This window comes from Berghia stephanieae, chromosome 12 (assembly GCF_034508935.2).
Source record: "Berghia stephanieae isolate SIO BIC M18660-M18661 chromosome 12, UCSD_Bste_1.3, whole genome shotgun sequence".
Lineage (NCBI taxonomy): Eukaryota > Metazoa > Mollusca > Gastropoda > Nudibranchia > Aeolidiidae > Berghia > Berghia stephanieae.
This window is the reverse complement of record NC_088371.1, coordinates 40,105,021-40,131,880: the sequence shown is the minus strand read 5'-3', so window position 1 is coordinate 40,131,880 and position 26,860 is coordinate 40,105,021. Positions and strand designations below refer to the sequence as shown.

General features: G+C 38.4%; 1 protein-coding gene across 2 annotated transcripts in view; it reads left to right on the top strand.

Annotated features, from left to right (window-relative positions):
• Nucleotides 1-26,860, top strand: part of LOC144957791 (uncharacterized) — a 97,585-nt gene that overhangs the window by 65,498 nt on the left and 5,227 nt on the right. For both annotated transcript variants that reach the window (XM_078889218.1, XM_078889219.1), the window contains exons 16-18: nucleotides 5,045-5,193; nucleotides 17,090-17,192; nucleotides 18,282-18,418. In XM_078889218.1, coding sequence (XP_078745344.1) covers nucleotides 5,045-5,193; nucleotides 17,090-17,192; nucleotides 18,282-18,418 — 389 coding nt within the window. The remainder of the gene's footprint in view (nucleotides 1-5,044; nucleotides 5,194-17,089; nucleotides 17,193-18,281; nucleotides 18,419-26,860) is intronic.

Here is a 26,860-nt window from a genome sequence, read left to right as displayed (position 1 = left end):
ACTTTGAAAAGTCCCATTCGTCCAAATGCTGTTGATACGATTAGAGATGGTCAACAAAAATTAATAGCATCAACTATCTTTCTTTCTTTCCTGGAAAAAACGTCACTGTCTGAAATCAACGGAATTGTTTTACAAGTACGATGTGATGAAAGTGAAAATGTTACTGAAGATCAATATGATCTTGAAACTGAAAATTCTCTTTTAGATTAAGCAGAAAATTTGAGAAGGGATTGCTTATCTATTTATCTGACATGGATAACCAAGTGGATTTATCAGTACATATTGTTAATTCACCTCAGAAGAACCGAAATGAGCATTTACAAATACCAGTCGATACAACAGAGCGGTTAATTCTTTAATTAAATAATATACTTAAAGTCAGTGTTAGAAACATGAATGACAGTTTGAGTGAATACGTTCTATATTAAATATTTTATATTATAATTGAAATTAATCAAATGTTTCGGAAAATTGACAAGCTTTGTAACGAATGTTTGCTTTCTCGATTACGTAAACGAGAAACAAAACAAGAAGAAGAATTGGTTTCATTAACTACATAAATGATCTACCACTCACCGCGAAAGAAATAGCAAAAACAATCCAAAGTTGTGATTTTCACACTGTTTGGTTGGATTATAAAAATCAACTATGAAAGATTGAAGCCTTTTTTTAAATGAAAAGAAAATAACCCTGGATTCCAATGTTTTACAGTGGGGACTGAAAGTTATTATTCCAGAGAAATTCAGAAAACGGATAATAATGAAATTACGTGAAGATCACCATGGAATAGTCAAATTGAAAGCATTGGCTAAAAGTTACATCTACAGGCCAAATATTGATAAAGACAGAGAGGAACTGCAAAAGTTGCTCTATGATGAAAAGTGCTTAACGGAAAGCATATGTTTTAACATGAACAGTCCCTTCAAAACCATGGGAAAAAGTTCGTCTGGATTTTTCAGAATTTGAAAACGAATATTATTTAATACAAATCGATGCATACTTAAAATGGTCAGAAATTTTCCCAATGATCAAAACGAATACTCAACATACTGCGGATGTTTAACATTTATTTGTAATTCATGGATTGCCAACAACCGTCGTGACCGACAATGGACTTCCTTTCAAGTCGGGGGAGTTCAACGAATTTTTGAAAATAAATGTAATTCGGCACGTAACATCATAACCGTATTAACGGGCAACGAATGAATCCGCAGAGCGACTAAGGCACACATTCAAACACCTTATGAAAGTCTACAGTAAAAATTGAACAAGACAACATAAACTAGAGAAAGTGTAAGTAAAGATCAGATCAAAGCCTTACACTATGACTAATAAAAGTCCAACGGAAATGCTGTTCAAATGAAAACTGCGCATTCGGCTAGTTCTCATTTGTCCAAATGCTGATGGTACGATAAGAGAGCGTACACAAAAATCAATAACATCAACAATCAAATTCGTTCTTTCTTTCATACAACGTCACTGTCAGAAATCTCAACATGGTTTTGATAAAATGTCTGACGGAATTATTTTACAACGACTTGGACCAGTTAGCTATTCGGCGAGGTAAATGGAGCAGTTCGTCATAGCCATCTTAATCAGTTGAATAGTTCTCATGGATGTGATGAAAGTGAATATGATACTCAAGATCAATATCATCTTGAAATTGAATATTCTTTATTGCATTGAGCAGAAAATTTGAAAACAGATTACCTATCTAATTTATCTGACATGGATAACCAAGTTGATTTATGAGCACCTATTTTTAATTCACCTCAACTGGAACGAAATGAGCGGTTACAAATACCAGTTGATACACCCGATCGGCGCTAGAAACAGACGACCAGTTAGAATATTAATTCTTTAATTAAATAATATACGTTATATTAATGTTAAATACATGAGTGACTGTTATATCTTTATTGAGTAAGGTGTGGAATAAATACTTGGCTCTCTAAAATTATGTTTGCTCTATACAGGCGGTTACAATGTATAAGATAGACATTTGATTTCTTGTGCTCTAATGGGGATGAAACAAATATATTGCGATTTAAAAACTTCAAAATATAGAATTCCCTTTATTCACTGTATGGAGGAATTCTTTTTCACCAGGTACTATTCAGAAGAAAGACCGGAATAACCCTGTGGTTAGTCGCATTACAGCCCAGCAATTTGAGATAGGGCAGCAGCCTCTTGTGGTTTTCAGACTACTATGTTATGACGATCGAGCCAGTCAGCAAAGTCCGGTCCGCATTCGTGCACCGTCGCGAACCCTCCCAGTAGCATCGTCACAACACATCGTTCAACTAGATGCTCTGCCGTTTCGGGTTCTTTCACATCGGGTACATGTAGGACAGATATAAAGTCTCCCCTAATGAATCGCACTTGCTGTGAGGCAGCTCCTCGACCGAAGCTGATTCACAGCAACCCAGTGTCTCCTCTTACTGGTATCAAATCCTGGCAACTTCTCACCAAGCTTGGAGGAGTGTACGTCCCCACCCCCACGAGGGATTGAATTCGTCCAAACCAACTGCCATCTCGTATATGCATCTCTGTCCGTAGTCAGGGACGCTGCGTACAAGGGTTACCGGGACTTATTTCTGCTCGAAACGGGGGCGCCGTCCATAATGCGCTTCAGAGGGGTATACCCATTCACGCTTTCTCAGATCTTTTTAAGTCAGTTTGCCGTAATCGTCTCCCTCCGGACATCTGGGGCTGGATTGATGCCATTATCGGGCCCCATTCTATAGGCGTTTTTGCCAGCCTTCTTGTCACTCTGTGCATTGATTTGCGATGTTTTACATGAACTTTCTCAACGTATCTGCTTCTACCCCACACTGGAGCGCAATACTCCGCGGTGGAATAGCATAGTGCCAGGAGTGCATGGTTAGCGCCCCAAGTCGATCCCGCCAGCTTTCTCAGAAGACTGTTGCGTTTCTCTATTTTCCGGGCAACTCCTTCTAGATGCACCGGATAGGTAAGGATGCGGTCCAGCGTCACCCCTAAGTATTTTGGATGCGGCTCATATGGGAGTGGCTGGTCCCCGATAAGGACGTTCAGTTTACGGGTGTGGCATGCACTGCATAGGTGGAATGCAGTGGCCACGGTTTTTGAAGTGTTCATCTTCTGGTACCACTTGTAGGAGTAGGATTTGAGTCTGTGACGTCCTTGCTGAGTACGCTCTCAAAACGGGTCTACACTTTACTCTGATTAAAGAGTGCCCAGTTGTCCGCTTAATCCAGGCTCAGGGAGGATGTTTTCGGCATATCGCTATTGTAAACGTTAAACAAAATTGGAGCAAGTACCGAACCCCGAGGGACCCCATTCTTCAATTTCCTTTCTTTACTCGTAGCGTCTCCCAGCGCGACGCGAAATTGAAAGATTGAAGTGAACAACTTCAACGTCTTATTGTATCTTATGGTCTTTGCAAGTTTGAGCATTAATCCTTCGTACGCTGCTGATAGGTCTTTAAATACGGCACCTGTTTGCGGATTCTCTCAAACTCTTGCTATATATGCTCTGTAAGGGCAGTGATCTGTTCCGTGGTGCACATACCTTCCCTGAAACTCGCCTGCTCTGGTGGCAGGGCAGCGTCTAGGACCGGCCCCCATCGGTTTAATAGAACTCGCTCCAACAATTTGTAAAGACAGCTCATTAGAGATATGGGTCTTTAACTGTTGACTTCCTTTGCCGGTTACCCGAGTTTCAGGATGGCAACTATCTTTGCGTGCTTCCACACTTTTGGGAACATCTGCCAGCAAGGCCCGTGCCCTGGGACACAGATGAGTCACCATATAGGGATATATGCCATCTATCCCTGCTGCTTTGCCGTTCTTTACATCGGTAATGGCTGCACCCACTTCTCGGGGACTGAGCAGGGATGTCCAGTCCGACTCCTCCGCAGGTAGCGAGTCCAAGATCGTGCGGTACGATATGCGGACACGCGCTCAAAAGCATGATTAGGGACCCGTTTGCTACGGTTCTTTATATTCTTGACAATTGTGTCTGCCTCACATTCCTATACAGCCTACGCGTAATTCCGGTCCGGATCCAATTTCTATATCAGACACCAAGCGTGGCGGCTACAGTCTGTAAAGTCAAGAATTTCCACTTTCTCCAGCCACCGTTGTTTTCTTCCTTCTGCCAGAAACTGAAGTAGTCTATCGGCTACGTCCTGGGACTGGGTCTGCTGGTACTCTTCCCGACTCTTTCGTCCAGGAAGGAGTGTAGAATTTCCGTTTGCCCCCTGGAATAGAGCCTTGAGCGCTCTTAACTAGTAGCCTGTTAAATCTGGTTATATTCTTTGATTTAGGAGAAATAGCAGGGTAAACCTGCTCGATATATGAACTGAATTCATCCCAGTTAGCCTTCCTAAAGTTCCATCTGCAAAGTGGGAGAGACTGCACCCTCGGTATTGTCACCACACCTGTGACAAGAATCTGCTAATGCTGGCTATGCGGAAAGTCCCCGAGGACTGTCCGTTAAACCTGCAGCGGTTCAACGTTCGCTCCTTTCGTAACGAGGGTGAGGTCTGGAGTATACTCCTTCTTATGGCGGGTACCCCTGAACGTGCAGACGACCCTGGCGACACGAACGCGGTAGTATTTGGCTAGGCGACCGACCGCTTCGCCATTGAAATTCCTGTCTGGTGTGTCTCATCATTTAACAAAGTAGTGTGGTTCCTGGATGGTGTGGTCATTCGGTCACCGGGTTGGATCATCATTAGTCACATATCAGGCTAGCAGCTCAGGTGGCTCGCTTTTTTAGACTAAAATATTCATTATGAAGAAGGGCATGGTTAAATTATTTTGAGTGTGTTGGTCTCTGTTTGTGTTTGTGTTTGTGTATACAATGTGTGTTTTTTCTTAAAATAGGTAATATTTTGTTAATATTGCAAATGAATGTTAAATGACCTGAACTGTGAAGTTAGGAAAATTATTTTTATATAATGTGAGTGATGAACAAGTGTATTTATTATCATTCCTTCTTATAAAGCATTGTTTAGCTTTAAGAATGAATGCACAAATGTAAAACGTTTGTTTTACAGGATATTGGAAGACACTGCAAAATGCCTTACGTATGCAATGATCCAATGTGATGACGTCATGAAACAACGTTATCAGGAGACTTTGGACGATATTCGAGGTCGCGTGGCTATGTGTGACAATCTAGATGTACTCAGGGGTAATGATAAAGGTATTTTACCTCAATATTATTGCTAGTTAGATAAAATTAAGGCATAAAAATAAACTCCAGTCATTGTCTTTTGTTGTAATTAGATTCTAACTTTGTGCGCCAATGTGATATTGTGGTATTCTTGTTAGGCGCATAATTGAGTCCTTGGAAAAGGCTCTTTACTCACATTTTCTCTTACCTGGCAGTTACAAGCCTTTTCTCTGTGGGCAAAAAAATCGTAATATGGCGAAACATATCTCATGTCTCATTCTACATTCTTTTTGTTGTTGTTTAACAATAAGTGTAGAATTAGCCCCAATGTGTGCTGCATCACGATGATGGAAGCCGTACAAGATCGGCTAGTTTTGTCCTCAATGGAAAGGGGAGAGTCAAATAGAAGAATTTGAACTTGTGTCCGCTCAATAATATTCCACTACATGATGGCATTTCTCCCCCTTTCAAATTAGACTCATCAGAGGCGGTCCCGATGGTGCCTTAGAAGGTTTATCAATTAATTAAAGTCCTCGGCAATCAACAGTTGTAATTCCGAGAGTGAAGCGTGGGTGTCCATGCTCACTGAATTTGAATGCCCCTTGTGTTTTTGACGGGACCCCAGAGTAATATTGTGGAATTACTCAACTCAGCAGCGTAAAGTGATATCTGATAGAACAGTTTATTACTAAAGTTAGAGTATATACAAATATATCTCAACAACATTTTAAAAAGGAAAAATATTATAAGTAACTCAACTGTGGAAAGTAAGGAACAAAGAGTGCATCCTTCTTTAGGGCATGCCACTCTGATATTTGTTAAACACAAATAATATTTTAACAATGGACTTAATGAATAATAACATATTAAGCTGTAACTAAAATCAATTAGCCAATAACAAAGGAGAGAAACTTGTTCCTAGAGTAACTCAATATATAAGACCATAATACATCCCTGTTTAGCCTGAGAAGTATTCCGAAGGTTCAAAGGCTAAAATCTATCAGGGAATTTTCTGTTGCGACAGGATCTCCACAGTTTTACACGTTCTGATTTCCGATTCGATTCTGCTCCGGGGGTAGCTGCATTCGATGATGAACGCTCACAATAATCACCGGTAGGAATAGTAACGAAATCTTCCTGTATGGTATCATTTGCTGAAGCAGGTCCGTTTTGGTAGGGAAGGTTGTAACGTGGTCTTATTTGTTCAATATTATGCTTCCATGTTGTTCCGTCTCTCTGGAGAGTTACCATGACATGACGTGGTCCCAACACTTTGGTTCCAGTAGCGGGAATCTATTTTCCTTACCGTTATTTCGATTACCAAACCGTAGCGAATAAATGTGTGTCCCAATTCCATAACGCGTTTTTGCTATACGTGGGTTGGAATTTGAGGTGGATAATGGGCGAAGTGTGTTGATCAATGTACAAATTCGATGTCCATGAAGCAATTTACTTGGTGACAAAATGAATTAAATTGAGCTTTATATCCTTAAATTTACCTTTATATAGCGCAATATCCACTAAATGTACTCAAAGCGCTTTACAAGGGGTCCCTGGTCAACAGCAACATTTAACATGTAGGACGGGACATGCCGCCTTTTAGGCGATATTACAATTTTTCGGACAAAGACAACGCTGTTAACGGCCATGCACACAATTTACACCTTAGTCCGGTGAAGGATTGTGAGTAAAGAGCTTTTTCCACGGACTCAACTATGCGCCGAGCGCGAGACTCGAACCCAGGACCTTCAGATCCGAAAGCGAGTGTCATTCCACAAGACCACATAGCCGCATAGACGAACCAGAAGCTAAAGGTGTGCGACGATATTGCATAAGAAATTGTTGTAAGGCTTGTCTAGGAGGAAAAGACGATTTTCTCAACGCCTTTTTAAAACTTCCCACAAGTCGTTCTGCGGCACCGTTTGTAGCGGGATGATAGGGAGCTCCAAAAGATGTTTGATTCCTCTCTCCCTACACCATGTCTGAAATTCGTCAGAATTGAATCATGCTGCGTTGTCCGACAATATTGCGTTAGGATTGCCGAAGTGAGCGAAGTCCTCTTCCAAAAGGCTGTTTGTTGCTTTCGTTGACGTAAAACTGGTTGTATGATGCATGGGTAATTTGAGTAGGCGTCGACCATTACTAACCAGTTATTACCCATAAATTCACTACGTGATCGATATCCATCGACTCCACGGTGAGTTTGGTTTGAAGACATCAGGAAATTCTTTACATATTTGTTTACATGCCCTTTGAAGATGTGACATTCTGTTGCGGGCTTACTTTGGACAGCTTTTACTTTTTTCGTTGGAAACAGTTCATCTACCGAAACATTGGGCATTTGTATGGCAGAACGTCCTAATAAGTGTAACGGCATAGTGGTGGTATAGTGGTGACAACAAAGTTTATTTCGTGTCATGCAACGGTCACAGACACAGGCAAGAAAACAGTTCCAATGACGTGGAGTTCCTGGTTGGATCACATTGATACTTAATGTTGACATTAGAGAGTTGTGACTTGCCAATCCTCTCCCATGTCCTAGATTAAATGAAATTGTCACCTGTCCCTGTATCTATTTCGAAAACAATTTCATGGTTGGATACAGTCGTAGCTACTTTAAGCGGTGCCATTGAAACGAAATTGACCCGTGACATGGGACGTCGTGCTGACCGTCTGCGAACTCAACATTCTCTTTTCACGTTTACAGGCTCTCTCGACGTGTCCAGTTTTCTGACAGAAGCGATACCGGCTGTTTTGAATCTATAGTTTTGTCTGTTGTGGCGCCCATCGCATCTCGAGTAGGTTTGATTCTGTCTGTCTTTCATTCGAACGTTTGATACGCTGTTTGTTTTGACTACCTTGCTGAATTATCGGAGTCTGTTTTCTTTGATGCTTAATTTTATGGACCTCTGGTTGAACAAATAATGCAGTCTCGTTAGCTTGAGGCATCTTCAATCTCCGTGGCGACCTCGACGGCTTTGTTAAACGAAAACTCGTCCCATTTGTGCTTGAATAGCGCTTCAAGAACAGCTGTGTTGTTGACTGCACACATAAAACAGGTACGCATCGCTTCATCCAGGGGATTTTCAAAGGATGGGAAATCGCATGTGACAGCGCTCTGGCAAATTCTAGCTGCCAGTTCCTGAATAGCTTCGCCTGGTTTCCTCTGGAGGCCCGTCCAAAATATATAACGTTCTCTGACAACAAATTGTCGAGGGTGGTACTGCTCAATCATATGTTTTTCGATTTCTGCAAGACTGAGTGCGGTTATCACCTTAGCTGGTGTTTCTTGACTCGCCATGATAGTCAGTATTTTGTAAACAACCGGCAATTGATTGACACGGAAAATGTCTGCTTTCTTCTCATCAGGTACGGAGTGAGTAGTTAAAATGTATTAAAACGTTGCCAGTAGTCGCTCCATATCTCTAAGACAGGGTCGAATGCGACAAAGCTCGGAATAGCTGGAGGTTTTGGCAAACATGTATTGCTTCAGGTCATAAGTTTCATGAAAATATCCATCTACTCTTCTTGTCGTTTAACGACTTGCTTCATTTGCTCAATTTGTTGTTCAGTTTGTTATTGTAATATGGTGATGAGCTCTTTATTTGACATGATGACAGTACTGCTGACACGACTATTATGTACAATAAGGGTACGAAGATGCGACGCGAGCGAAGGGTAGTAAATTATTGACGAAATATAACTATATAATTACTCACCCAACCGACTGCTTGGTTGGATAAAGCCTTGCGGCTATAGAGAGGACGTCAGCCACTCTCTTCGCAAGTCAGTAGTCATTGGTTATCAGCTAATCCTTCGTTACTTAGTCAAACGCTCCATCAAACCCAATATTGAATAGCATGTTGATGCCAGTTAAAGGCATCTCTACGTCGTCAAATAGAGCATCTTCTGTCGTAGCAGTAGAATCGCCAGGTGCCGCATTTAAATCATCCATTCCAGGCGTTGCTGTTGCCATATCGATCTTCTAAATGATTTGGTCTTGACGTCAAGTTGACCGTTCTATATGTCTGATGAGATTTTAAAGCAAAACTTTTAAAGTTATATCTTGGTCTACAAAAGAGTATTTTTAAATGAACGTCTGTGTTTCTATATTTTCCAACAACCCAAGGATTAGCTGATAACCACTGACTACTGACTTGCGAAGAGAGTGGCTGACTATGGTCGCAAATCGACGTACCGTTTTGTTTACTTTCGTTTCGTAACAGTTGACCTCAGTGGCATCCCACGAGCTGAGGCGCGAAAAAGGCGTGAAGGCTTCTTACCCCATGATGGGCGGCCGTCCACGATGAGGGCGTTTTACCACTTGGCCCTGCACTGCCCGTCCACAGCCGTGCCAGGAAGCCATGATACCGTCAATCAAGGAGGACTGGCGTGAAACGGTTCACTCGGAGGTGTAACTATAAGAAACTACTACTACTACTACTACTACTACTACTACTACTACTACTACTACTACTACTACTACTACTACTACTACTACTACTACTACTACTACAACTATCACGTGTTGACCATACTGCTGGTAGAAAAGACATTTGCTCCGGTTTTCTTGCAGGTTTGCGTCTGTGGCGTGATGTCTTTTCGACTGACGTAAACACGACGCCTCGTTAGACAGATGCGCAGGTTAAAGGTGAAATATCCTCGTTGCCAAGGTTGTGTTTTGACGGGACCCCAGAGTTATATTCTGGAATCAAAAACGTTAAGTGATATGTGAGAGAACAGATTATTAATGTGTATAAGTTAAAGTATATTCAAATATATCTCAATAATATTTTAAGAAGGAAAAATAGTATAAGTAACTCAACTATGGAAAGTAAGGAACAAAGAATGCATCCTTCTTTAGGGCATGCCACTCTGATATTTGTTTAGCACAAATAATGTTTTAACAGGAACTTAATGAATAATAACTTATTAAGCTGTAACTAAAATCAATTAGCCAATAACAAAGGGGAGAAACTCTTTCCTAGAGTAAATCTTTATATAAGTCCATAACACCCCTGATTATTAACTTCATCGTCTATTGTCTTAGTTTTGGATTTCCTTCCTAATTATATCATACATTTGCTTTTCTAATTTTGTCTCCACAATCTATTCCTTGTTTCCCTCCCACAGGAGTAGAACTTATATTGTATTTGATTGTCAACCCTCCTCCAGCATATTATGTTGAAGGACTGTTAGATTTTCTCCCTGGCATGGATAGAAAGTCCCTTGACTTACTTGACTTAGATGCCCTTCGCGTCTCGACCGAAAGATCGGGTCGCCTTGGCTGTTTCCAGTATTTCCTGTGTGAGGTGTCTCCAATATTGCCGGTCCTCTGCTAGGGTTCTCAGATTTTCAAGGTCCCCTGCCGTTATGAGACTAATGCTTTGTCCAAGTGTTGTGAAGTTTTTGTTTAGGATCACAGGGAGTGTTGTGATAGGTCTTCCTCTGAAAAGGTTCCCGTGTTTTTGGAAGTATCCCGACATGGCTTGGTTAGCTGGTATGTTTTTGTCCCTGCGTAGTATGTGACCGAAAAGTTGCCATCGTTGTTGTAAAATGTCAAGGGAGATTGGTCTTTCTTTTGTGATCTTATAGAGTGATTCATTTGAGATCTTTTTTGGGTATTTGATGTCCAGTACCCTTCTTAGCTGTGTGAGATGGAAGGCATCCCGATGTTCTTCTTCGGATTTTGTCAACGCCCAAGTGCCGCAGTTATAAAGAAGTACCGGTTTTACAAGAGCACGGTACAGTTTTAGTTTGGTTTTTCTCCAAGTCAATGCCAATAAAACCGAATTTACAACAATATCGAGGAACAAAGAGGAATGGAAAAGAACAAAGAAAGTCGGCTCACTAATTGAAGACACCGAGGATGTACAAAGAAGAAAACAGCTATCAAACGCCGCACTCAGTAAACTCACCATATATGGATTAGAGGTGACAAAATAAAGAGAAAAACCAAACTGAAAGTCCCTTATTTATGACAAAATATTATTTGGCCCATTGTTAACTAGAATTAAGGTATAAACAGTTTTAAAACTTTTTTAAAAACATACAGAAACACAATACATAGTCAACGTTTCATAAAAATACCCCCAAAATGGGAATAGTATATAAAATAAACCTGTTGGTGTATGAAAATAGAAAAATATCTATCACATAGCCAAAGCGGGTTTCGCCAAGACCGAAGCACATAGGACGTTGTATGGACACATAAATGGTTGGCATCAAAGGCACTCAAAGAAAACATATCCATAACAATAACCGGAATCGATATGTCCGCAGCCTTTGATACGATCGACAGAGGAGAAAACTTTTGGAGATATTAACAGATATAGTAGACGAAGACGAGCTCCGAATAATCCGATTTCTCCTCAGCAACACAAAGATACAACCAAAGATATACGGGGCCACAAAACAGACGCAGTTCGAAAGTAACATCGGGACCCCCCAAGGAGATAGTCTGAGCCCGATTCTGTTCACAATATACTTAGAACACGCTCTGAAAGAAGTTCAAAAAGTCATTCCAAAACCAACGAATCATATTGAGAATGCAATCCCTAGAGAAATCGCCTATGCAGATGATGTCGATTTTATTGGATCAACACCAACAAATATAGACATCATACAAAATACCGTCATGAAATATAACCTCCAAGTCAATGCCAATAAAACCGAATTTACAACAATATCGAGGAACAAAGAGGAATGGAAAAGAACAAAGAAAGTCGGCTCACTAATTGGAGACACTGAGGATGTACAAAGAAAAAAACAGCTATCAAACGCCGCACTCAGTAAACTCACCAATGTATGGATTAGAGGTGACAAAATAAAGAGAAAAACCAAACTGAAAGTCCCTTATTTATGACAAAATAATATTTGGCCCATTGTTAACTAGAATTAAGGTATAAACAGTTTTAAAACTTTTTTAAAAGCATACAGAAACACAATACATAGTCAAAGTTTCATAAAAATACCCCCAAAAATGGGAATAGTATATATAATAAATCTGCTGGTGTATGAAAAATCCAATTAAAATAATGAAAAACACAATGAATGCATTAAATAATTAGATAAAACAAGACGCACCCATCCTTCTCGACAGTCCTACATGATTTTTTATTTGTAACCCAATCGGAATTAATGTAAGTGGTAGAGTTGTATTTAACTTTGAGTATGTGGGTAATTGGGAGTTGGAATGCCGGTTTGATTGTTATTAAGTCAATACATATTAAAGTTTATTGTTATCGGTACCATAGTTTTTTTATTAGTTAGTTGCGCTAAATTGTTGTTTAAGTTTATTTTTCATTCAGAAAAAAATAATCTTTATATTAAGATTAGAATTTTGTTCAACATAATGTACGTTTTTGCGACATGTCATTTTGTTAATTGAAAACTAATTAGGAATTACAACCCTGCAGCAGGGACTGAATAACCGTGGTCGTCATAAACCTGTAGATCTTAAGATAACTGCATAAAAAACCAAGAATGATGATCAATCTAACAATTATCTATGGATTCACTGATTACTATTGATATGCAATAACTTTTAGCTTGTCCTAGAACGATCAATGGATCCATGTGGATGGGTATAAAGGATGCAAATTAAATTTTTACGGAGTACACCTCTTCAAACAAATAGGATGCAAATTTCAGTTTTTGCTAGTCCACTTAATAATAATAATAATAATAATAATAATAATAATAATAATAATAATAATAATAATAATAATAATAATAATAATAATAATAATAATAATAATAATAATAATAATAATAATAATAATAATAATAATAATAATAATAATAATAATAATAATAATAATAATTATAATAATGAAAACTTATATAGCGCTATAACTCCGAGACACCAGGCTCTAAGCGCTTGAATTACAAATTACTTTGGCTGACACATACTCATTCACAAACACAAGCATACACACACACACACACACACACACAACACACAATAGAAACTAGACAGATCTTTCTTGCTTCTCATAACATCTACTAAAGACGAAACAGATATGTTTTAAGCGAACATTTAAAAATAGACAAAGATTCTTTTTCACTAATGCTCTGTGGTAAGGCATTCCAAGCAGAGGGTCCGAAATGAGAAAAGGATCTCATCCCAGCATTTTTCCGTATTTGAGGGACAACAAGTTTGGTGGAATCACTGGCCGAACGTAAAGGTGGGGTTTTGAATATCTTTCAATTGGTTCCGAAATGTAGGAAGGAGCAGTAACTTCAAGGCAACAATACACTAAGACACAAGCTTTGAATTTAATCCTTTTCTCAACAGGCAGCCAATGCAGGTCATGAAGCAGAGGTCTGACAGAATCGCACCTACGCTTCATGAATTATGGCAGCGCTGTTTTGGACAATCTGAAGACGTCTCAGATTATATTGCGAAACGCCAAACAACAGAGCATTGCAATAATCCAATTTCGATAGTACGAGGGACACAACCACGTGTTTGGTCACATCATTAGATATGTACCGTCTAATTGAAGCAATCGTTTTTAGTTGGAAAAAGAGAGATCTAACCAAATTATTAATCTGATGCTCCATCGACAGTCCAGAGTCTAAAAATGTTCCAAGGTTTTTCACTTTATCAACACTTTGAATGGAGGCATCTCCCAGCTTCAAATCTGTTTCACTTTTCCACTTCCTGTTCCCAACATACAGCACCTCTGTCTTATCATCATTTAGTTTCAGTCTGTTCTCATTCATCCCATTCTTAACACTTTGGATAAAATTCTTACTATCGGCTGATACTTCTTGCAAATTTCTCGTATTGGAAATGCAGTACAATTGCGTATCATCAGCGTATTGATGGTAAGACAGACCGAAACTTCTGATGATTTTAGACAGAGGGCCAACTTACAGAACAAAAAGAACGGGTCCAAGTACTGAACCTTGGGGAACCCCACAATCAAGAATGATTTCCTCAGATCCATATTCATCCACCGGAATAATCTGTTTACGATTAAAAAATATGACCTAAACCAATCAAGCGCTGCACCAGACACGCCATAAGTAATTTCAAGACGTTTGATGAGAAGATTGTGTTCAATAGTATCAAAAGCAGACGATAGGTCAAGCAAAATCAGCAAAGAACACGAAACATTGTCTATAACAAAGAGGAGATCATTAACAACCCTAACAAGTGCGGTTTCCGTCGAATAGTGTTGCCTATAAACCGACTGAAAAATATAACGACGTGTACTCATACACAAACACAAACACATCTATTAACAGCTTTAAACATATGACATATAATAAATGACGGAACAGTGCTCTTGGAATATTTGTAGTTTGTCTTTTTCAATTTTCTCTGAGTTGTTTCTCTAAATGATGTTAAGGATATATACATTTATGACTCGCAATCGTGTAAGATTGATACATTGGTCAGCTATGTCGTTATTTTTTTCGAAAGGGAGGATTGTCATTGATAAATTATGTTAATCAGACTATTCCGATTTTCTCGGGCACGTCGATTTCCATGAACGGTGTGTTGTGTAAAATAGGGGGGGGGGGGGGGGTCCCGGGTATATAAACAGTGAAAGGAGGCGGTGGTTCGCAGTCACTCTCCTTCAGTGGGAACTGGCGAATCGCTCACTTGCACTCGCCGTGGTATCGGTTAGCTAGATGATTAATAAACTGTGACGTGTTATGCAGTATGTGTCAGGATAACAAATTAGGAAGAAGGCACTGTTATAAGAAAACGAATATAAAGAATGGTGTGGAAAACACGTCCAGAAAACTGTGTATGTCACTGGATCAAACACATTTTATTCAGATCTTTAAGTTTCAGGATAAGGTGGGGCGTGGAATAGAATTCACGGTATGGCTGAATCGGCAAAATAGTGTATTGTTACCATTATAAACTGCCTCTGCCTAAATTTGAATTGAAATATCAAAGAATCGAGGGCATTTTATCTTTTAGTTCTCCAAATAAAGAAAAACGCCAGTCTTGTATTCTTTACAATTAGTTCCCAATTTCCTCGTTCTGCATGTTAGCCTTGGAAAACATACGAACTTTCGGTGAACCTGGTTTTGAGCTAGAGGGATATTAAGGTGAAAATGGCATTCTGTTGCTAAAATGAGATTTCTATATTGTTAAAAATCCCATAAATTTTTCCAAGTCTCTACAAAAGTATGTTTGGAGAGGATAATTCACACAGATTATGACATGAAACCCGGATGGAATAAAATCGAACATCGAGTGAAAAGAGGTAAACTCGTTCATGACACACCCTGAATCCAGCACATTATAACTTGACTAATTATCACTGTGGACAATAATAATAATAATAATAATAATAATAATAATAATAATAATAATAATAATAATAATAATAATAATAATAATAATAATAATAATAATAATAATAATAATAATAATAATAATAATAATAATAATAATAATAATAATAATAATAATAATAATAATAATAATAATAATACTTAATTGCATCCCAAAATGGAAAATATTTATACAGACATATTTTTATTTACACAATAAGAGAAAACCACAGTGGAAATATCATGTATATATAAACAATGAGCAGTTCCACAACCAGATCCGCCCTTTACATGAATAATGTCATCACTGTGAAATAGTTAAATCTGTCACTATAAATTGAAAATTGAAAACATTGCTAAACTAATGAATTAATAAATTAATGCTTTCATTATTTGGAAGTAAAAAAAAGAGAAATAATTATGTAAAATGATTATTGCGTGTTAATATAAAGCCTATTACTGGACGTCAGAAAAGATTTTCTCTCTTTTTGTTGAAATAGAGAAAGGACATAATATCTGATGGTCTTAGTGGATGATCCTGGTCATTTCATATTTTAGTTATTTTACTAAAACAAAATTTCTCATATAAAAGTTCTACATCGTCAACATTATTGATGTTGCAACCAATGGATTTTTAAATATTAGAATTTATTTTGTTCCTTTCCACTGCTAAGAAATTGCCTTCCTAAACGGTTATACAAAATAACAAAACACTTTCGATTACTGCTTTATAAAATAATGTGCAGAGGGTTTTATCTATTCTAAACTAAGAAAGTTTTGATAAAGAATATGTTAGTCTGCACATCTTATGCTTAATTATTTATAAGTGTGCATCCTACTTGACCCAGTCATCAATCGTTACACCAATGTATTTGTAGTGAGGAACTCGATAGACGAATCGGTCCTTTAATTTTAACGGTTCTATCGGTTCCTTCACTCTCCTAAAGTCAATCACTAGCTACTTTGCCTTGCTTAAGTTAAGCTCTAGGTGGTAGGCATCACGTCACGACACAAATCAATCTGGTCTATAAACCACGTTTTTTGCCATTTTTTATAAGGCCTTGAAGAGTGGGGACATCAGCAAACGTTATTAACGTTACATTCAGGGTTTGACTTCTACAGACATTTGTGTATATCGTGAATAATGCAGGGGACAATACACAACCTTGAGGAGCACCAATAATTGTTGTTATGCAGGAATATATGTTATGTCGTAATTGAATGTACTGTGCTATCTCCGTAAAAAATCTAGCACCCAACCAATTAAATACATGTTTAAATTCACACTAATCAACTTTTGAACAGCCAACTGAGGTTGTATTGTATTGTATGCTGAGGAAATATCTGCAAAAGCAATCTACAATAGCTCTAAGCGTGATCTAGATGTCTGTAGATGGTTTTTGTAAACAGCAAAATGGCATCCTCTACGCCACGCCCTAATTTGTAAGCAGTTTTTGTTCTATTTTACAAAATCGTGTGCATGTTCTTTATAATAAAAATGTGTTTTATCATATTATTCTATAAAACCAGGGGATTTAAAAGGCATAGACACTTTTCTATCATTAACATCAATTTTTGTTTACAATAAATGCACTTTTCATTTGATCACATATGCAAACAGGTGATTATTCAATGTGCTCGACTGATTATTTAACGGAATGCCAGAAACCTCTTCAAGTGTATGGCTTCATTGGAACTTATGATAAATTTCTCATGCCTTGCAGGTTAGTCTGTCCTTATTTAAGCCATACCTGTCAATGCGACGCTCAGGTTACTTTTTATTCCAATCTATTTTAATGGTACAGTGGGGATCCGAAATTAGCCACGTAATTATCTCCCCCACCACTCTCTCTCTCTCTCTCTCTCTCTCTCTCTCTCTCTCTCTCTCTCTTTCTCTCTTTGGATTGATCAGTGACACTATACCGAATCCTTGAGCAAAATTACAACAGAGTTATGCAATTTCTTGGATAGGTGACAATGATGGCAAGCTCTGGCTTTTCAAACAATACCTTTCTCGACTCAGGTGTGAAAAATTACTAGGCTCCTTAAATTATGTAAAAGGGTTCGTGGACACAACAAGGATTGCACTAAATAGGCGGCTTAAAATGTTTTAGATAGACATCTGGTTTCATGGGGATCGGTTTTAAAATGAGAAAAAAATAAGTAGAATTCCCTTCATTCATTCCTTGGGGGGGGGGGGGAGAATTTGTTTCCAGGGTTTATTCAGAAGGTAGACAGGTATAACCCAGATATCAGCCAAATTACAGCGCTACAAATTGAGTTAGCGCAAGGTGACTTTCTCAACGCCACAAAGCACAGTCGCTGGTGGTCGAACTCGACTCCTTCGGTGCGAATGACCCATATTGCCCCGTTCGTTTTCATATCTTCCATTTCATATCAAACATTTTGTAGAATACAAATCTTTAGTGCTAATAAAAAAGGTATACAATGATGTTTCTGATGAATCAGATCTGTTAATCAGTTTGTTTCAATTAAATGTATTTAGTTAGACTAAAATATTCATATTTTTAAAATGCATGTCTTTCTAATAGTGTGTTTGTCTGTGTTTATTTGTATGCGTGTTTGTGCTTGTTTATTCATTGTGTGTGTGTGTGTGTGTGTATGTGTGTATTCCTGAACTATGTAATATTACTTAATATTGCGAATGAATTTTGAATGACCTAAGTTGTGAATCGAGGATACTTATTATTAAAGAGGGTGAATGCTGAACACGTGTATTTATTATTATACTTTCTTATAGAGCATTGTATGGCTTTAAGAATGATACACAACTAAAACCATTTGTTTTTCAGGACATTGGGACATGTTCTATCATGCATTATGCATGCATTGGCCCTTTATGATGACCGCACGAGAAGACGTTGCCAGTACCTTTTGGACAATTATGACCGTGGCAAGGCTATGTGTCAACATTATGGTATACACGAGGGTAATGATTATTATAACATGATATAACTAGATAGATACAATTAAGGAATACCAATAAATTCCAGACATTTTCTTTTGTTTTAGCAATGTGATCTTGTGGTATTGTTGCTTGGCGCATAATTGAGTCCTTGGAAAAGGTTCTTACATTCTCTCTTACTTGGCAGTTAGCAGCATTTTCTCAGTCGGAAAAAAATCTTAAAGTCACCTAACCTATCTCATTTCTTAATCTACATTTTACGTGCTACCATTGTTCATGGATCCTTTGAAAAATCAAACTCTATTGGATTTTGTCCTATATGAAAGATCAATTGATTTATGTTGATTAAACCATAAGTGTAAAATTAGCACCAATGTGTGTTGCATTGCAGCAATGGAAAGCGTACAAGTGGGGATAGGTTTCTCCTTAATGGAAAGGTAATAGTTGGAAAGAAAAACAATGCCTTACATGATGGCAGAATAATAATAATAATAATAATAATAATAATAATAATAATAATAATAATAATAATAATGTAATAATAATAATAATAATAATAATAATAATAATAATAATAATAATAATAATAATAATAATAATAATAATAATTATAATTATTATTATTATTATTATTATTATTATTATTATTATTATTATTATTATTATTATTATTATTATTATTATTATTATTATTATTATTATTATTATTATTATTATTATTATTATTTGGGTTACCGTCAAAAGCAATACTTTGGCGACGAGGATATCTCATCTTTATCCTACGCATCTGGATTCATCAATGGGATTTTCAATGGATGGGAATCGCATGTGACAGTGCTCTGGCAGCGGCTTCTAATGGTTCTCACACTATTATATTATGACGATTGACTCAAACAGCAAATTCCTCACCGCACTCGTGCACCGCCGTAAACCCACCCTGAAGCTTTGTCACAACACGCCGTTCAACTAGATGCTCTGCGGTTTCGAGTTCTATCCCACATCGGCACATATTGGACAAGTGCAAAGTCCTCACTGATGAAGCAACTTTTCCGTGAGACAGGTCCTTGACCGAAGCCGATTCGCTGCCACCCAGTGTCTCCTTTTACTGGTGGAGAAGCCTGGCAACATCTCATCTAGTTTAGAAGAGTGTATGTTCCCGCCCCATCGAGGGACTGAATTCGTCCAAAGCGACTTCCATCTCGTATATGCATCGCTTTTCGTAGTCAGGGAAGCTGCGTACACGGGTTTTCCGGGACCATTTTCGATCAAAACGGGGTCGCCGTCCGTTATGCGCTTCAGAGAGGTATCCCCAATTCCTCTCTCTTTGATGTTATTGAGCCAGTTTACCTTAATCGTCTCCCTCAGGACATCAGGGGGCTGGATTGCTGCCATTATTGGACCTTATTCTCTAAGCGTTGTTGCCCGCGTTCCTGAAACTATGTGCATTGACTTGCGAAGTTTAACATCTACCTTCTCAACGTTCCTGCTTCTACCCCATACTGGAGAGTAATACTCCGCGGTGGAATAGCACAGTGCCAAGACATACGTGCTCAGGAGCGCTTTGTTAACGCCCCAAGTTGATTCCACCAGCTTCCTCAGAAGACTGTTGCGTTTCTCTATCTTCTGGACAACTCCTTTGAGATGCACTCGATAAGTAAGGCTGCGCTCCAGCGTCACTCCTAAATATTTTGGATGCGGCTCATATGGTAGTAGCAGTGGCCACTGTTTTTTAAGTGTTCATCTTCAGGTACCCCTTGTCGAAGTAGGATTTGAGTCTGGTGACGTCCTCGCTGAGTACGCTCTCGAGACGGGTCCACATTTTAATTTGAGTAACGAGTGCCCATTCGTCCGGGTATCCCAGCTTCGAGGAGGAAGTGTACGGTATGTCGCTAATGAAAACGTTAAACAACATTGGCGCTAGTACCGAACCCCGAGGGACCCAATTTTCAATTTTATAACTTTACTCGTAGCGTCTCCCAGCGCGACGTGGAAATGTCTTTCCCCTAAAGTTAAAAAGAACAACTTCAGGGTCTTTTTGCACCTTATCTTTGCAAGTTTGAGCATTAATCCTTCGCACCTGACCGTATCGTACGGCGCCGTTGGGTCTATAAATATAGTACCTGTTAGCTGTTTTCTCTGGAACCCTGCTTCAATCTAGTCTGTAAGGGCTATGGCCTGTTCCGTGGTGCACCTCCCTTCCCTGAAGTTCGCCTGCTCGGTTGGCAGGGCAGCGTCTGGGATCGAACCCCATCGGTTTAATGGAACTCACTCCAACAATTTGTGAAGACAGCTCAGTAGATATATGTGCATGTAACTGTCGGCCTCCTTTGCCGGTTTCCCGGGCTTTAGGATGGCAACAATATTTGCGTGCTTCCACAAATGTGGGAGCTTCCCTTTTGCAAAGACGTCAAGCATTGCCTCTGCCAGCCAGACCCGCGACCTGGTCCCGAGATGCGTCAACAGATAGCAAAGACTATAAAAATTGTTGTTTTCTATTTGTGTAGGAAATACTACTATTAAAGCAAAGCCCTATCTCCACTGAGAAAAATATTGTTGAATTTTTAAAATCCATTCATAAGTGTCCCTATGACAGAAAATGAAACAATACCTAAAAAAGCGTGCAAGACGTTGTGTCCGCAGAGGTTCCCGATTGCTGGACAATAGGATTTGTCATTTTATCAGCTAATTGGGATGGACATAGAAAAAATGGTCAATTTTAATTGGTTGATTGAAGAGTGTGTAGAGAGAGGGTATTTGTCAGGGGGAGGGGGGTTAAATTGCAGGAAAAGAATAGGGGTACAAGTTACCAAGAAAGCATATTGTTTTGCCCTTATACTTTTGCAGTATACATCAATGCCTATCGCCAGATATTTATTCACACTGAAGCCGGTTGGGGTTAATTTGTTCAAATGCGTTATAAAAAGACATTATCTTTGTGAATTCCCAATCATTGTCACTCAAACTGTCGTTGACCACACTTAATTCTGCTTGAGACAGAGAGAGAGAATGATAGAGGGAAACAGCGAGAGAGAGAGAGAAAGAGAAAGAGAAAGAGAGAGAGAGAGAGAGAGAGAGAGAGAGAGAGAGAGAGAGATTGTGCTACTCATTGCACACAATATTTGAATAATGACCCAACAACGTGTTGGCATGGTACTGTCATTGTTTGAAATCAACGGGTCCGAAATGTTGAAAGGAATTCCCATGTTCTCCTCACGTTTAATCCATTCCTCCTAATAACACCATTGTGTCATAAAACAGGTACGTGTCAAATGAACAAGCAAGTCCGAACAGCAAGTTCAAAGAGACGAGTCCCACTCTTTGAGTCTCCTCATACAGTCGATAAATGGCGGTGTAAAATCAAAGAATTGTGTAAACCGCTGTCAGTCCAGGGATGGTAAATTTAATTGGACACACATCATAAATAATCGGCGTGGGGGGTGGGGGTGGGGGGCTTAGAGAGATAAGATCAGATAGATAGATGGTTTATAGATAGATCCAAGTAAACAAGTCCTTCTCCCTTTTGTCTATTTGTCCACGTATGTTTGATTTCTATTGCTACCTTTGTTAATAATATAAAAAAAAATTAATTGAAAAATATTGAACTTTATATAGCGCAATATCCACAGATGTGCTCAAAGCGATTTACAAGGGGTCCCTGGTCAACAGCAACAGTTAACATGTAGTACATAAAAAAATAATGATATAAACTCGATCAATGGAGCCAAGCCAAGGGCAACTATACTAAAAGGAAATTCATATGGAATCTTCAGGCAATGCTAGTGGGAGCCTAGTAAAAATATAGAAAACTTAAACCAAAATAACAGCAAGGGCATTATATGGCAAGATCTACCTGTTTAGAGAGTGATTGTGAATTCTGGGTCCAAAAATATATTTAATTATTATTATTATCAGCAGTGAACAAGAGTAGCCAAGAAACGGAAAGGATGAGTAGTTAGATATTCTAAAAACGGACATTATAATGATTGATTCCGGATGATTTCTTTAGAAGCTTGATTAATAAATGGACATGTAAAGTGATGATGAGGATACGGGTGATCGGAGAGTGTGTAGTTCGCCTAACCGGCAAACGTGTTATTATTTCTCTCCCTAATTCTGTGATTTTTATTGATTTCTAAAACAAAAGTCTGAAATAATTTTATACAGTCGTTTTAATAAAGTTTTATTCTATATTGTGATATGTCTTCGAAATTCATAAGAGGTTTTTAGATAAATTAAAATTTTATTGATCTAGATCCCAGTGTCTGAAGTATTATATTAGACATTTATGGTTTACATTTACGTTAATATTTTTAGTCACAATGTGCCATATCTATTTTTATCCGTATTACAACAACATATTTATTGGCACAGAATCGTCTTGGTATCACGGTAACAATAGCCAGCGGCTACGACCAAGTCGTGGTGGTGTGCGGAAACAGAGAAAAATAAATATTCAAATAGGTCACAAACCACCACCCTTTCATTCTAATCGAGCACTCAAAGTACCTAACACACAACACGATGCCCAAGGTCTCTGGTCAACATACCAGTCAACGACACTCACAATAACATGCCAATAGCAAACGACACATCAACATATCAACAAAACAAAATGACAACAGCTGATCATTTTGATGGTATACAAGACTTAAGTAAACATAATGAGAACGTGACTTCTGAAAATAAAACAATAAGAACAAAGGGGGGAAGAAGGGTCAATATGAGGCCAAATAAAATAAAAAGAATCGATAACCAAATCAACTCAAATAATAACACGCTTAATATGGCAAACGGGCAAACTCACATTGATCGTAATGGTGAACCAAGAAACATAGTTAGAACTATGACCATAAACTTTCAAAGTATAATTCCAAAACTACCCGAATTTTGGAAATTGATATCATACATAAAACCAGACATAATCATAGGTACTGAAACATGGCTATATTCTGAAATAAAGGACAGTGAAATATTTCCACCAGAAACAAATTTCTACGTGGTCAGAAAAGACAGAGAAGATAGGTACGGTGGGGTGCTGGTTGCAACAACAATGAACCTCTCAATATTAAAGCTTGACATTCAAACAAGATCAGAATCGGTGTCCGTAAATATCAAAACAGAACAGGGCCTACTCACTGTGGGCGCTATGTACAGAATACCTTCAAACTTAACTTTGGAACAAATGACTGAGATAACACGCGGTATTGATAGCCCAGACCCGAAGAATGTACTCTGGTTAAGCGGAGACCTGAACCTACCTGATATCAATTGGGAACAAGAAAAAAATAACCAGTTACCAATACCCTTCCTCTATAAACCAAGCATTTATTAACAAATTGCAAGATGTTGGCCTTAGTCAAATAACAAAAATCCAACAAGGGGTATAAATATACTCGACTTATTTATGACAAACCGACCAAATTTAATTATCAAGTGTACAGAAATTCCAGGCACGAGTGACCATGACATCGTCATCACGGAAAGTACTATCAAAGCAAACAAAGTCACACACAAAACATCCTATTACTATTTGGAAAAAGGCAAATATCGCCGAAATGCTGACAGAAATACGTCTTTTTAGCGAAAACATAAATAATCAACATCTAAAAAGAACTGCGGACGTTTGGATTGCCATCAACGACCACCTAAACAAAATGATGTCAAACCATGTACCAACGAGGGAAAGCTCAAGGAAATTTCACCAAGCATGGGAAAACACTACCGTCAAACGATTATCCAGACAGAAACAAAAGGCATGGAGCAGAGTGAGAAAGACCAACAGTAAGAAAGCTGGTACAATTATGCCCAACTGAAAAAAGAAACCCAAAGAGAGAGAGAGAGAGAGAGAGAGAGAGAGAGAGAAAGAGAGAGAGAGAGAGAGTAGAAGAGCCTATCATAATCATGTTAACGAACTTGTCAGTGAAGACTTAAACAAAAAGCTCTGGAAATTTATAAAAAGTAGGAGGTGCGATTCGGTTGGTGTAGCCCCCCGTGAGCATGATCATGTATTATACTCTGACGCAAAGGAAAAAGACATACTTAATAACCAATTCTGTTCTGTTTTTGCTTCAAAAGCTCATACCAACATTTTCGTTCGACAGCCATAAGGCGAAGAAAACGATCACAACACTATGACCGAAATAAATTTGACAGTAGAGGGCGTTTCCAAACTCCTCGCCACTCTAGATCCAAAGAAAGCATGCGGCCCAGACAAAATACCATCCCGTCTCTTAAAGATATTGAATAACAAACTTGCACCTGCCCTCACACATTTGTTCAAACTCTCTCTTAAAACGGGAGACATACCAATTGTTTGGAAGCACGCTCTTGTCCAACCCATCTACAAGAAAGGTGATAGAATCAGGGCTCAAAACTACCGTCCAATTTCATTGACTTGCATTTGCTGAAAACTGTTAACGCATATAGTGAGATCCTCAATCACGGACTATCTCGAAACTAACAGAATTTTGTGTGATGAACAGCACGGATTTAGGAAGCACCACTTATGTGAAACTCAACTTCTATCATTAACACATGATCTGTCAGCTGCTATTGATAAAGGAAGTCAAATTGATCTAGTGCTACTGGACTTTGCCAAGGCCTTCGACAAGGTTCCTCACCATCGGTTAATCCAGAAATTGTATGACGTTGGTATCGGGAACAAAACCTTACAATGGATTGCAGCTTCTCTGGACAATCGCACCCAACAGGTTCTTGTAGACGGCGAGACCTCCAATATCGGGATGGTGATATCGGTACCTCATGGCTCAGTCCGTGGGCCCATCCTATTTATAGTGTATATAAATGATCTTCTACGAGTTATAAAGTCAAAAGTGCGCCTTTTTTCTGAAGACACAGCACTATATAATCAAATAAGAACAACATACGACTGCAAAACACTAAATGACGATCTGCCATGGTCTAACCATGACAAATAAGAAAACACCGATCACATTTGAATACCAACTTCATGGTCAAAACCTGGAGCAAGTAAAGACAATAAAATAACTTGGGATTGACTTTGCTAAAAACCTGAAATGGAACGACCACATACGTCATCTGGCTTCAAAGGCAAATCAAACAAGTGCTTACATCACCCGCAATTTAAAATGATGCCCAATTTCAACTAAAATCCTTGCTTTTAACAATATTGTTAGAGCAGTTTTGGAGTATAGCAGCTCAATTTAGGACCCATATACAAAAAAAAAACGTCGACACCTTAGAAAACATCCAAAGAAAAAAAGTATGACGCATCACAAACCTATTCGATCCTTTCTCAAGTGCGTCTGAAATATCACAACGGATTGGCCTTGAACCTCTGGAAAAGAGAAGAAAAATAGATAAACTTAAATTGTTCAACATAATCTACTACAAAAATTCGTGCCTTAAACTTCCAAACGACATCAAAGATATCGGCACAAGAACTACGAGGGGACACACAGCAAGAGTAACCATCCCAACATCAAAAACAGACGCCCACATTTTTCCTTTTTTCCCATCCACTGCCCGACTATGGAATAGCCTCCCAAATGAAGTGGCTGAAAACGGTTGCCAACATGCCTTCACGCGATTGCTAGAGTTCACAACGTGACTTTTTAATATATGTATTTTTAACTAGTACTATGTGCAGAGTTTTAACAAGTTTACAATGTAAAATCCTACAAACTGTGGAGTGATCCTCGACAATATTGGAGGTTTAAGAGCTTATAGGTTTAAAAGAAAACATTAAATGCTGTTTAAAACGTTCATGCATAGACACAACTTTTCAAAGTTAAATATAAACATTCATTGTTAATTTGACAATTTTGAGTATTTAACCACTAATTCAAATGAGTTAAAGCTAGAGATTCATTTCAGTCTTCGGTAATTGCGACGTGATAAAAAGCAATAAATTACAAAGTCAAAATTGGATGCAAACTTCATAAGTTGTTACCTTATAACAGTTAATGTGTGTTGCTTTTATTCGGGAAATAGTATGATGTGAACTCGTAACCACTAGCTGGAACTTCTGTTGAACAAAAGATTATTTTGAAAAACGATGAATTTATCGTACTTTGTGGTGTGAAAATGTTTACATATTTAGCAGTGTAAAATTTCTGATTTTAAGACATCGGTTTTAAAGTAGCTTTCTATAGGTCGTGAAGAAGAATTTTTTTTGTGATAAGGCATCATGATACTGACCAGTTAGGAGAAAATGATTCGGAGGTTCACACGTTTTACAACTTTGGATAGAGGGACATCTGAGAAAAAGTAGAAAAACATGCGCCATTTATAATAAATCTGACTCCTATAGTTCATTATTTACAGTCAACGAGTAGCATCAGAATCAGATCAATTGTTCCCTTCCATGTAGTCATAGAGTTATTTAATAGACTTACATCTCAGATCAATGAGGCAAAACGATATATTCAGACTACTAGTTCATTCCTTTCAGTCCATGGAGTAGTATCAGATCCATGATTCCCT